At 49.3% G+C, this 13,379-nt stretch overlaps 1 protein-coding gene across 1 annotated transcript; it reads left to right on the forward strand.

Annotated features, from left to right (window-relative positions):
- Nucleotides 1-2,196: 2,196 nt before the first annotated feature.
- LOC123412294 (basic endochitinase A-like) lies at nt 2,197-3,825 on the forward strand. The gene is made up of 2 exons (XM_045105251.1): nt 2,197-3,028; nt 3,207-3,825. Exons 1-2 carry the CDS (start codon nt 2,445-2,447, stop codon nt 3,592-3,594), a joined length of 972 nt encoding a protein of 323 aa, XP_044961186.1. The 5' UTR covers nt 2,197-2,444; the 3' UTR covers nt 3,595-3,825.
- Nucleotides 3,826-13,379: the final 9,554 nt, after the last annotated feature.

Below are 13,379 nucleotides of genomic sequence, written 5' to 3' on the forward strand. Positions count from 1 at the left end.
TTTGTTTCCCATGCAACGTTCCCCAACAATGGAGCAAAGCATGGGTTCTTACCACCTTTTCGTGGTGTGAGGCACCATTTGAATGAGTGAGGCAACAATCCGGTCTGAAATGATAGGGAGTTGTTCAACCTTAGGCACTCATCTCTACGGGTCACAGTAGAGAGGGCTTTTGGATCTCTCAAGAGGCGTTTCAAAATTTTAGATGATGTCAAACCCTTCTTCTCTTTCTCGGTGCAGGTCAACATTGTTATAGCTTGTTGTTATGCACTGTCACAAGGGATTGATGAATTTATTATACTGGAAGTGACATGGACCACCCAAACAATTCAAACAACAAGGCAACAAGCAAGTGACCATAGGGCCACGGTAGACCGTAGGCTGCAAATTGCCGCCCAAATGTGGGAAGATAGGCAAATCATGTATGCAAATTTATGAGTGTGCGACACTCCATGTATCATGTATCATTTATTGTATTCAAACCATGTATTTGTAGTGTTGAAACCACTCCTTTGGATTTATTTGATGGCTGGACAGATTGCATCATCTATGATACTGAAACCATGAATTTGTTAAACTATCATCCATTTTTTGCAATCTTTTGATGTCTTGATAGAAATGGACAATTTATTTGATGGCTTGACAGATTGCATCATCTATGATATTGAAATCATGAATTTGTTAAACTATAAACCATTTTTTGCGATCTTTTGATGTCTTGACAGAAATGGACAATATTGAAGTCACCGCTGCAAGTGTGAACTCCACAAAGAGTGGGGTCATTGTATGAACTCTTGCCATGACCAACACGATGCTAGTGTTTTTGGTTGACCTTGTTGCTAAAGGAAAGAGGACTTCTAGTGGGTTCAGGGAGGCACATCACAGACAATGTGCTGCTGTTTTGAATGAGCAGTTCAAACTAGCTGTCACTGGAGAACAAGTTCGAAACCATCTCAAGAAGTGGAGGAAGATTTGGGGAAGGGTTCTCATCTTGAAAAAAATTAAGTGGAGCTCTATGGGATGAAGATACTTGCACAATTAGGCTTGCCGAAGAACACTATGCAGGTCATTGCATGGTAAGCTTCTATTGATGTGGAAGATGAGGAGAATGGTGAGGTGAACACATCACCAAATGTTGCTGGGTCCTCTCACCCCAAAGGACCACCAAAAAAGAAGGCTAAGGTAGTAAAAGTTCTTGAAGATCCACTAGTTACCACTCTTAATTATGGGTTCAAACTTGTGGCTGATGCTCTTGTGAAGTCGGGGGATGATGATGATATACCCGCTGAACTTTGGGATGAGGTCTGCAAGTTGGAAGAATTTGATGAAGAGCACCTAGCCCACTACTATGCTCATCTTGTTGACAATCCAAAGATCGCAAAAGCCTTCATGACACTTTCCCAAACCAACAAATTTGTTTGGGTGAGTAGGTATGTCAAGAAGAACTTCTAAATTCGATTTGGTTGTATGATTGTCAAGTATGTGAACTTGACATGTATGGATGTAGTGCCATTTGGTTGCTTTTGGATATTTGGTATGTGAACAACATGTATGGCTGTAGTGCACTTTGCTTTGGATATTTGTATGCGAACAAAACATGTGTATTGGCTGATTGCTTTTGGATGTGGTAAATGAACTTGCAACCTGATTGCTACCTAATGATAGTGTTGCTGAAAATTGTGTTATATGTCAATACATATATTGTTATGTTGTTTTTCTTCAAAATACAAACGAAATGCTGCTGAAATTTCAAATTTTTGTTATTCCATTTTTCATTCTATGCTTCCCAACCAAACACTGGAACAGAACCATCTCGTTCCATTTTTTTGCTCGTACCAAACACAGGAACGGAACCGACCCGTTTCTCTGAAATGGAATCATTTGATTCCAAGACAGTTGGTTCTTCAACCAAACACACCCTGAAAGGATGGTTTTAGTTTCGATTGTACAATCGAGACTGAAGACCCTTACAAATCGGGACTAAACCCCCGTTTTCTAATGGTTATAATCAGTCGATTGGGATTTCTGTAATTCTCTGTCTGGCCGACATATGTCTAGATGTAGAATATTCTTTTCTAGTAACAGGATAATCTTGTTGTCGTGTCTTTGTAGCTACTCCACCAACCCCATCAGCCCTCCATCGCGCATTAACTAATTTATTATATCAACCAAACGTACTCCTACGTGGTTGATCGATCAATTATTGGTCCTGTGCAGTGATGAAGAAGATAAGGGACGAAAGTTCTTCTCAGGAGACATGCATGGCCCCTGTCCAGTAATGAAGAGGATGCATCATGCATGATAGGCGAAACTTCTTCCGGCCAGCTGCCGTGCTCCCGAATTCAATGCCGAAGACGCGTGCAGGCGTAGCGTAATTGCTCTATCATCCTAGCATAAAATGGCGAACTCGGCGCCTCGATTCGTTCATCTGGCAGCCAGCAGCCACCATGTCCGCGCTGAGAGCACCTTGTGCGACGGCCATCCTGGTCGCCGTCCTGGCGGCGGCCGCGGTGGAGCTGGCCATGGCGCAGCAGTGCGGCTCGCAGGCCGGCGGCGCCAAGTGCGCCAACTGCATGTGCTGCAGCCAGTTCGGGTTCTGCGGCAGCACCTCCGCCTACTGCGGCGGCGGCTGCCAGAGCCAGTGCAGCGGCTGCGGCGGCGCCGGCGGCGGGGTGGCGTCCATCGTGTCCCGCGACCTCTTCGAGCGGTTCCTCCTCCATCGCAACGACGCGGCGTGCCTGGCCCGCGGGTTCTACACCTACGACGCCTTCTTGGCCGCCGCCGGCGCGTTCCCGGCCTTCGGTACCACGGGGGACTTGGACACCCGGAAGCGGGAGGTGGCCGCCTTCTTCGGCCAGACTTCCCACGAGACCACCGGCGGCTGGCCTACCGCGCCCGACGGCCCCTTCTCGTGGGGCTACTGCTTCAAGCAGGAGCGGGGCTCGCCGCCGAGCTACTGCGACCAGAGCGCCGACTGGCCGTGCGCGCCCGGCAAGCAGTACTATGGCCGCGGCCCCATCCAGCTCACCCAGTAAGCAACCACAAAACTTTCTTCACGTCATCATCATAACAACGAAAAAATACAGCATCTACTAGTTATATATGTCCTAATTCAAACTTTTTAAGTTTCAACAAAATTTGTATGAAAATGCATAGTCTTTGTTGGCCTGGATTTTGAGTTTTGCTTGTTTCATGCTGGATGGATCAAGCAACTACAACTACGGACCGGCGGGGCGGGCGATCGGGGTGGACCTGCTGAACAACCCGGACCTGGTGGCGTCGGACCCGACGGTGGCGTTCAAGACGGCGATTTGGTTCTGGATGACGACGCAGTCCAACAAGCCGTCGTGCCACGACGTGATCACGGGGTTGTGGAGGCCGACGGCCAGGGACAGCGCGGCCGGACGGGTACCCGGATACGGCGTGATCACCAACGTCATCAATGGCGGGATCGAATGCGGCAAGGGGCAGAACGACAAGGTGGCCGACCGGATCGGGTTCTACAAGCGCTACTGTGACATCTTCGGCATCGGCTACGGGAATAACCTCGACTGCTACAACCAATTGTCGTTCAACATCGGGCTCGCGGTGCAGTGAGATCATAAGATTGGGTCCTCGGTTTATGCATGTGCGTGTGTGGATGTGATGATCACCCACAAATAAATAATCTTGGTAAGTATTTTATGACCAAATAAATGGATGTCCAGACCTTCCAGACATCTGTAATGGAGTATATAGTACATGTATGTCGATGCACGGACAGGAAAGGAAGTGTCGCCACCTTTTATTATAAACATATTCTCGTTTATGCAGAGACGACTGCAAAAATATATGTCGCCTACGCACCGTCCATACTTGCTTGTTTCGGTGGAGTGATCTTTTATACTCCAGTAATTTCGCTATAAATTGGCAGGCTTTTAATGCAAAAATGCGTTTTTTCTTTGCGGGTAGAGCAAAATGCCTTTGTGGTGGACTTTTTTATTAAAAAAAACCTGTGGTGGAATTATTATACTCCCTTCGTCTCAAAAATAAGTGTCTCAACTTTATACTAGCTCTAGTATAAAGTTGTACTAAGCTTGAGACAGTTATTTTGGGACGGAGGGAGTATTTGACATGCAGGTTCCAAACTACACTGGTAGTATTTCCTTAACAATATTGTTAATTTGGTCCAAACTACACTTGTTCTAGTATTTGTGATGCTCTTCTGTCATTGGATTCTAGGATGTATTGCCATGTGGAAACATGACGATGCATCAGAGCATCTCCAACGGTGGCATAAAAATTTTGCGTTCAATAAATTTTTTAATGTGTCACTGTAACATTTTTAAAGCGCGGGGATCGAAGCGTCTCCAACAGACGCGCGCTAGTGCGACGTCCAATTCAGCCCAATCCAACGGTCCCATCTGCAGCAGCCCAGAGTTTGTTGCGCGTGTAAGCCGGCGCATCAAATATAGTTATCCGGTTTTAAGACTTAATACCAAATGTATAAACAAAATCTTGAAAGACCAAGCCTATACTTTTGGGGAACTTGTGGGATCAAAAATATACTTTTGTGTTTTAAATTGGTGAAGAAACACTGTTCTGTTGATGGAGTTTCATGCAAAGAGCCCCTCTCCCCACCCCACGATGAACCTCCCATTGAAACAAAATAGTGCATCAGCAGTAGTACACTAGCACATCACAACTCACAGTTTCACTACACGCGCACTTTTATTTTTTGAACAGTATAAGGGTCGCGAAGGACCCAGTCTTCCATTAGATAAGCACTAGGAAAATTGTGCACGGCTAAAATATTGATCAAATGAGACTATATCAATATAAAAAATGATCTCAGGTATATATGAATTAAATAGATACACAATATTTATGATGTTGCTCAAGTTATATTTTTAAAACTGAGATATCATTATAGACATGCTGCTGCATATAAACAATAAAAACTAAACAAAAAAAAAAGGCGCCCACGCATGGGCCGGCCCAAACAAGTGCCCACATGGGCCCAAACAGACGCCCACGCATGGGCCGGCCCAAACAGGTGCCGACATGACTTCCAACACCCAGAGCGTAATATAGGAGGTGCCTACATGGACCGGCCTAGTACGGAGATTTTCCTGTTTAAAACGTTTTTTATGACTTATAGGTGGCATTGGTTGGTAATTTTAGTCAACTTTAAAGACAATTTGGATGACGTACGGAAGAAGCACTATTTAGTTTATTAGTAGGTAAGATAAGATAAGATAAGATAAGATAAGAAATAGGCAGGCGTTTAGAGCAAAAATGCATTTTTTTTGTGGGTAGAGCAAAAATGCCTTTGCTTGCCCGTTTCATAACTTCAAACTATTTCAGTTCCGTGGTGGATTTTTTTTTTGAAAAACCGTGTGGTGGAATTATTATATTTGACATGCAGGTTCCAAACTACAGTGGTAGTATTCCCTTAACAATATTGTTAATTTGGTACAAACTACACTAGTTTTAGTATTTGTGATGCTCTTCTGTCATTGGATTCTAGGATTTATTACCATGTGGAAACACAAGAATGCATCAGACCATCTCCAACCGCAGCACAAAATTTTTACGTTCAATAACTTTTTTAATGCGTCACTGTAATACTTTTAAAACGCGGGGATCTGAGCATCTTCAACAGACGCGCGCTAGTGCGGCGTCCAATTCAGCCCAATTCAGTGGCCCCATCTGCAGCAGCCCAGAGTTTGCTGCGCGCGCAAGCCAGCGCATCAAATATAGTGCGCGGGATAGCGTTTTTCAGCACGTGTCCGAGAAAATTCAGCTCGTGCTTACACCTTTATTGAAGCTGACTGGCGTCTAAAAAACGAATTTTTAGCGGGAGGAGCCCTTTTTAGGCGGGCGTTGGAGATGCTCTCAGTAGCATGATAGATAGTGCAGTATTAAGCTACTAGTGCATCACAACTCACTTTTGATAGCTTCAACAACCTCGTCGATTACAAACATCCAAGGTAATTTTAGGTGTTGCAATGAAGCAGCACGCATGGTTACGACTTAGAGCACAGCTTCCTCTTATGAAGGCCACAAACCCATCAAAGGCCCCGGTTATTGTTAGAGCAACTCTAGCAGACCCCGCATCCGTCCCCAACCTGTAAAATAATCGTCAAAATACGGGTACAGACGGAAGGTGTGCCCGACCAGACCACGCATCCCGTCCCGGCCCGCAAAAATTTTTGGAAGACGCGGCAAATTCCCGACCCCAACCTAGGAAAACGCGGGTTTCCTCCTCGCGGCTGCGGTGCCCTGCATCACAGAGAAGCAGTTGGCGGGAGGGACATTTCAGCCCACGCTCTTTTCCCCCTCCTTCCTCCGCCGCCCGCCCGCCGTCGGCGATTCCGGCCATATCTGCACGCGGAATCGCGCCCCGGGGGCGCCCCACACCCTCCCGCGCCGAGCCGCTACACCGCCCCTCCGGATCCGGCGAGAAGAGCCACCCCCCGTCGTCGCCGCCGCCGGGGATCGCCCCCCATCGAGCGCACCCCCTCGTCGCCGCCCGAGATCACCCGCCACCGGTTAGTCCCTTTTTGTGATTTTTGCGAGCTGTGTAGTAGATTGACGCGCCGTTGTGCGTGCAGATGGAGTTGACCCCGTGCGAGAACTTTCGTCAGCAAACATTAGTCATGGCGCTTGCCGTGAAGGAGCACCTGAAGAGGAGGCGAGGATCGACTGTCGGGCGTTTGTGCATTCCTCGGAATCGCCATCTTGGGAACGAGATGTTGACGCAAGACTATTTCGCGGAGAATCCTACATATCCTCCGCATTAGAGTTTTTCTTCACACATACAAGGAGATTGAAAATGCAGACACCCACTTTCAACTTCAGGAAGATCTTATTGAGCACCATTGGCAAATGGCTGGACGGTGACTTATTTTTGTATTCATTTGTATTTGTATTCATGACAAGTTTTGTATTGCACTATTTAAGTTTGCTACGGTTATTTGAATAATTATTTGTAATGCGGATGATTATTGTATTATGTTTGATTCGAATAATTCAGTTTGTTTTCGATTGTTGAATTATGTTGTATCTGATATTTGCGGGCTGATGATATGCGGGATGCAGCGGCGCAAAGAGCAGACCCCGCAAAGCCGACCCGTAAAAAAGTATATTCCGCGAATATACTTTTTTACGGATCCGTTTTGGGGGTCTGCGTGTGTGCCAGCCCGAGCCAGCCCGCAAAAGCTGTTTTGCACGAACTGCAAACGCGTTTTGCGGACCGGCGGGATACGGGGTCTGCTAGAGTTGCTCTTAGTCCTTGTCGCCATTGTTGAGCTTTCTGTTGGCTCTTGCCTTCCCCACCTTATCTTCGCCAGCAGCTCAACTGGATGCTGCTTTGGTGTTGTTTTGTATGTCTGTGTGGATGCTTCTTTCGGGGTAATTATATGTCACACTTTAACACGTACATGTTATGAAGTATTCAGAAATCTTTTTAAATTGAGAAAATATGTTTTGGTCCCTAGAGTTCATCAAAAGTATAGACTTGGTCCCTGTCGTGGGTATAAGTCTGACAGTAGATGGGCAGAGCCTTAGCTACGGCGAGGTTGTATGAGTTCAGGCCCCTCTACGGTGGAGGTAAAAGCCCTACGTCTCAGTGCTCTTGGGAGCTTGATGTCGAGTGGAATATGGATTACAGTGAATTGCTAACCCCTGCACCAGTGGGGAAGGGCGACTTATATAGAGTGCGCTGCCCTTCACAACGGTTCGGTGCACAGGTGTGGTGTAGTGGCGATTAAATGTCTACGTTACAGGTAACATAAGCCTTAAATGCTAATAAAGGTACATGAAAACGTATGACCGTTGCCCTCCAGGGGGGGTACGATGTACAGAGTGGAATCCAGTCGGTAAGTTTGATACGCTCCGAATGCTCATCTCCGACTGGATGATGGAGGAATCGTCACCGACTGGATAATGGGAAGTCCTTAATTCAGTCGGAACTGACTAAGGGCCTTGTCCCTTATGAAGGGTAGTCCTTGGGTAGGACCTATAGGGTAGGCCTATGACCCTATCCTAGGACTATAACCCCATCATTAGTCCCCGAATGGATCGGGGTTGGAATGACGAAGCGATGTTCGGAGTACGGATCCGACTGGTATGTATGCGACTTTGGCGTTGTTTGCCTCGATCCATTTTATCCTCTTGACCAGTGATCCGGGTGGATATATCTGTGAAACGAACCGTCAGAGACCGAGTGCTTCCGTGGAATCTTTTGACGTGACCGGTCAACTGACAGCGGCGGATTTTCTAGGATCCTCAAATTTCGGTTGCCGCGCGCTCAGCGGGGATGACGACATCGTCATCGAGTAGTATCTGCCGCCTCGATTTCCACGCCTTCATCTCCTCCACTAATATTGCAGCAATCGGTCAGTGGATAAGATTTCGGGGCCACCTGCTAGTGACCCAGTCGGAACCTTATTTAAACCTCTCCAATGAGGGTTTCTCGTTGCACTCGCCTGATAACACGCACTCGCCCCGCTTCTCCCATGGCTTTCTGCGCACCCCAAGCTCCTTCCTTCTTCTCCTCCTCCGCAGATCTGCAGCCTCCACCATGATGAAGGGGCAGACGAGCAAGCTCGAGGCGCGGAAGAAGAAGACGACGGCTCCTGCTCAACGGCGACACCGGGCACTGTCGGCGGGTTGGATCCAGGGGGATTTCCTCCCCTCCACGGTGACGAAGAGCGACATGCTGGAGCTGGTGGAGCAAGGCCTGATCGAGAACAAGACGTGGAGGCTGCCGGCGGAGGGCGAGACGGAGCCGGCGCCCCAGGAGGGGGAGCACGTCTTGCTGCTCAGTCACGTGTACCGAGGCTTTTCTCTGCCTCCTCATCCCTTCTTCAGAGGTATAATGAACCACTTCGGGGCGCAGCTCCACCATTTTCCTCCCAACGCAATAGCTCATCTCTCTGCGTTCGTCGTGCTTTGCGAGTGTTTTATCGGTTGTCCTCCTCATTGGGGGCTCTTTAAGCACATCTTCTCCGCTAGATCCCAAACCATCAAAAGACTTAGCCAGTCGGACGACAAAACTCATCTCCTCCAGCTCTGCGGAGGCTTAGGCTTCCAGAAGAAAAGCAAAAGTAGCTATCCCGCTCTTCAGTTGTCTGAATCCGTTAGGAACTGGTAGTCGACTTGGTTCTACTGCCAGGACGTCGCTTGTTCGAATGCCGCAACTGGACTGCCACCTTTTAGCCTAGACCGACCGGCTCCGCCTAGGCAGCTTGCGCTCACGAAGATGGAAAAGATCTAGATTCAGCCTCTGGTCGACGCGCTGGTAGATGTCGTCCGCAAGGGAGTCACCGGCATAGATTTACTGGAGATTTTTCTGGGTCGGCGTATCCAGCCTTTGCAAGCTCGACACCACGCCATGTGGCACTACACGGGGCCTGAGGACTCCACTCGGACTCACCCCAAGTGCGTGACCAGGGAGGTTGTGACGGCGTGAGTCCGCAACATCACAGGCGCCTGCGATAACCCCAGAGGAGCCCGGCGAGTGAAGCCCTTCCGTGCGGACAACCCTCCTCCGAATGAGGTGAGTATAACTCGTCGAGTGCTCACAATTGTCTTAGATTTATCGCTTTTTCTTGTATCACTGTCTGACGTCGGATGTTGTCGATTGTATCTCGTGCAGGCGTGGACCAACTGGTTTTCTCCCGTCTCGAACGGGAATCCGGTTGAGGAAGAGGAAGGCAGCCAGGAGGGCAGCGTGGAGAGCGTCGAGTACGTCTCCGACAGTGGGGAGACGGAGGAGGAGTCCGAAGAGGAAGAGGGGGAAGATGAGGAACAGAACTCGCCACCCCCACCACCAGAGCCTCGAACTAAGCGCCGTCACGAACCCGTGACCCCGTCGGCTCCTCCAGCAGCCCCGAGTGCCCCGCCAGCTACTCCCGTGGTTCCGAGTGCCTTTCCAGCTACTCCCGTGGTTCCGAGTGCGCGGAGCACAAAGAGGACCAGGGACTCTGCTGCTGAGCCCGCGGGCCAGCCTTCTAAGGTGGTCAAACCGAGTGGATCCAAGCCTCGGAAGGCTTTGCCGCGGATGAGGATCGCCGTTCCCGTTGCCTCAGCGTGAGTGTATTGTTCTCCTATCTTCTTCTAGTATCTGATTGAACTCATGCTTATTGGTCGAGTGAATTTTACTCGACAGAGCTGCCACCTCCGCCACTTCTCTGCCACGCTAGGAAGACGATCCCATGGATACGGACAACATTGCCACATCCCAGCAAGGTACGTCGTGGCGACTCCGAGAGCTTACATTATTGTTTCACGAATTCTGTCTTTGATCTTGCCCTTTTTCCTGTGGTCTCACGTCGTTCGGTCGGGCTTCCTTCAGAGGTGATTCATGTGGAGGAGGACGACCAGAAGAGGTTCGAGCAAGCTGCGGTGCCTGTCCTTGAGGCTGTTCCATCTGCTACTACTCCCGCCATGGACGCGCCACCAACCGAGACGATGCCGTCGACTGAAACGGCGCTCATCGCTGCTAAACCGACTGGAGCAGGACTTGGGATGCCCAAGGAGTCTCTTGTGGTGCCAGGTCCATCGACCGTCCAGTACGACGCCCAACGCCTCCCGGAAGATCAGGTGGGAGCTGCCAAGGGGGCCATGGTGCAGGCGGAGTTGATGGCGGGTGATGCCAAGAGTGCGTACGACTCCATCGCGTCTGTGTACAAGCGAAGCTTGGAACTCCGGGACGATATCCGAGTAAGTGGGCTAGTAAGTATTTACTTTCCTCTTGTAACCCAGTGGGTGTTTAAGCAATATACTCGGATGCAGTATGATTATTTTGCAGTGGGTTCACTCTTAGTGAACCCAGTGGGTGTAGTCCCCGAGACTTCTGTCGAGTGCTTGCACCGGCAGTTGTCTTCATATACATTTTCTTTAACTTGATCAGATCAAAACTAATCTGTTCGAATGTTACCGGTGGGGGCACTCCGAGTGTACCTACTGGAAGTAGTCCCCGAGAGTAATTTTACTCAGGTCGGGTAGTAGTAGCCTCATAGGCTTGTTTTTGTTATTTAGCTCAATAGGGCGGACCTCTTTGAGCTTCATGGCAGTGGGGTCACTCTTAGTGAACCCACTGGGTGTAGTCCCCGAGGCCGCTGTCGGCTGCTTGCGTCGGCAGGGGTCTGAAGAACTTCGAGCTTTTATTGTTTTCCTTGTTGAATTTGTCTGATCTTCTCTTCGCGCTGATTTGCAGAAGACTTGCGAGATGGGATCAGCGTACAATGCTCTGAAGGCTGAAAAGATTCAGCTTGCTGCGGAACTGGAGGCAGCTGTGCATGACTTGGCTAGTGTGAAGGGCGCTCTGGCTGAACGAGAGAAATCCTTGGAGGAGTCCCGTGAGGCAAACAAGGCATTGGTGCCCGAAATGGAGAAAATGGGCAAACAAAGAACCGAGCTGATTGGACAGATGAAGGTGATGAACAGGCGGTGCATATCACATGAGAAGTACGTTAGTGACTGGGCAAGGAAGATGATTGCGCTTCTCGATGGTAAGTTCTGTTTTTCCGAGTGCTTCTTGACTTTGTGTTTCATGATGCGCTTACTGTCTGCTTGTCTTGTCTTTGCAGATTTTTGTATGGACGTTGAGGCTGAAGCAGCTGACATTGAGCGGTCGGTTATTCCGAATGTTCCACTCGGCGACAACGCCAATCGAGACATGCTCCGAGCGCACATTCGCCTGGGCAAAGTGGGACCTTTCGTCGGTCGCCTGAGAGAGGTCGTCGGCCGAATCGACAAGGAGTTGTGGCCCGAAGACGAGTCCCGGCGGGAGATGGAAGGGTTGATGACTCGGCTGGAGGATGTCCCGAACCAAGTGCAGGCGTGGAAGAAGTCTGCTGCTCGCTGTGGTGCGGACGTGGCGCTGTCGCTGGTCCGAGTGCACTGCAAGGAGGCTCGCGAGGAGAAGCTGAAGGCGCTGCAGGTCGCCAACACCAAGAAGCTTCGATTCGAAGATTTCATGGAGACCTTCCTTGAGAGCGACACTCGCATCACAGACGGGATCGACCTCGACACTTTCATGGAGCCTGCCAGTCCCAGTGCCAGTCCTGATGACGCTTGAAAAAACTTTACCTCGGTATGCCGAGTGGTAGTTGTATCAAACTTTGGCCATTGCTGTTGGCCGTCACGTTCGTAGTTCGGTGTGGATAAGCTTGATCTACACCGAGCCGACTATCTTTAAACCAACTTTGAATTTGAATCTAATATTTTGCTCTTCCTTTGCCAAATAATTGTTGACACGATTTTGGCTCGTGGTTTTTGTTTGGAGTTTCTTGGTGAAGCCAGTGGCAAACATGTGGAGCATGTAGTTGTCAGTTGTCTTGACATCTGCATGAGCCTCAATGAGGGTCTGCTAAGTCTCCGAGTGTATCTCTAGAATACACTCGAAGGCAATTGTTTACTTAGGCGATTCGTGATCACAGCTAAGTCTTTGAGCGCGACTGTAAGGTCGTACTCGGAGCGAGTTACTACTCATGTAATTGTCACTTGTCTTGACATCTACATGAGCCTCGATGAGGGTCTGCTACTCATGTAATTGTCAGTTGTCTTGACATCTGCATGAGCCCCAATGAGGGTAGTTGCTAACCTCCGAGTGGATCTCTAAGATACACTCGAAGGAAGCTTTTTACTTAGGCGATTCTTGATCGCAAACAAGTGCCCGAGTGTGACGGTTAGAGCGCACTCGGAGAAAGATGTTGTTTAGGCGATTCTGGATAGCAGCTAAGTCCCCGAGTGCGACGTGTAGTGCACACCCGGAGAAAGTTGGTACTTAGGTGATTCTTGATAGCAACTAAGTCCCCGAGTGCGACGGTTAGTGCACACTCGAAGAAAGTTTGTACTTAGGCGATTCTTGATCGCAGCTAAGTCCCCGAGTGCGACGTGTAGTGCACACTCGGAGAAAGTTGGTACTTAGGCGATTCTTGATCGCAGCTAAGTCCCCGAGTGTGACGGTTAGTGCACACTCGGAGAAAGTTGGTACTTAGGGGATTCTTGATCGCAGCTAAGTCCCCGAGTGCAACGGTTAGTGCACACTCAGAGAAAGTTTGTACTTAGGCGATTCTTGATCGCAGCTAAGTCCCCGAGTGCGACGTTTAGTGCACACTCGGAGAAAGTTTGTACTTAGGCGATTCTGGATCGCAACTAAGTCCCCGAGTGCGACGTTTAGTGCACACTCGAAGAAAGTTTGTACTTAGGCGATTCTGGATCGCGGCTAAGTCCCCGGGTGCGACGGTTAGTGCACACTCGGAGAAAGTTTGTACTTAGGCGATTCTGGATCGCAGCTAAGTCCCCGAGTGCGACGGTTAGTGCACACTCGGAGAAAGTTTGTACTTAGGCGATTCTGGATCGCAGCTAAGTCCCGAATGCGACGTTTA

This window comes from Hordeum vulgare, chromosome 7H (genome assembly GCF_904849725.1).
Source record: "Hordeum vulgare subsp. vulgare chromosome 7H, MorexV3_pseudomolecules_assembly, whole genome shotgun sequence".
Classification (NCBI taxonomy): Eukaryota; Viridiplantae; Streptophyta; class Magnoliopsida; order Poales; family Poaceae; genus Hordeum; species Hordeum vulgare.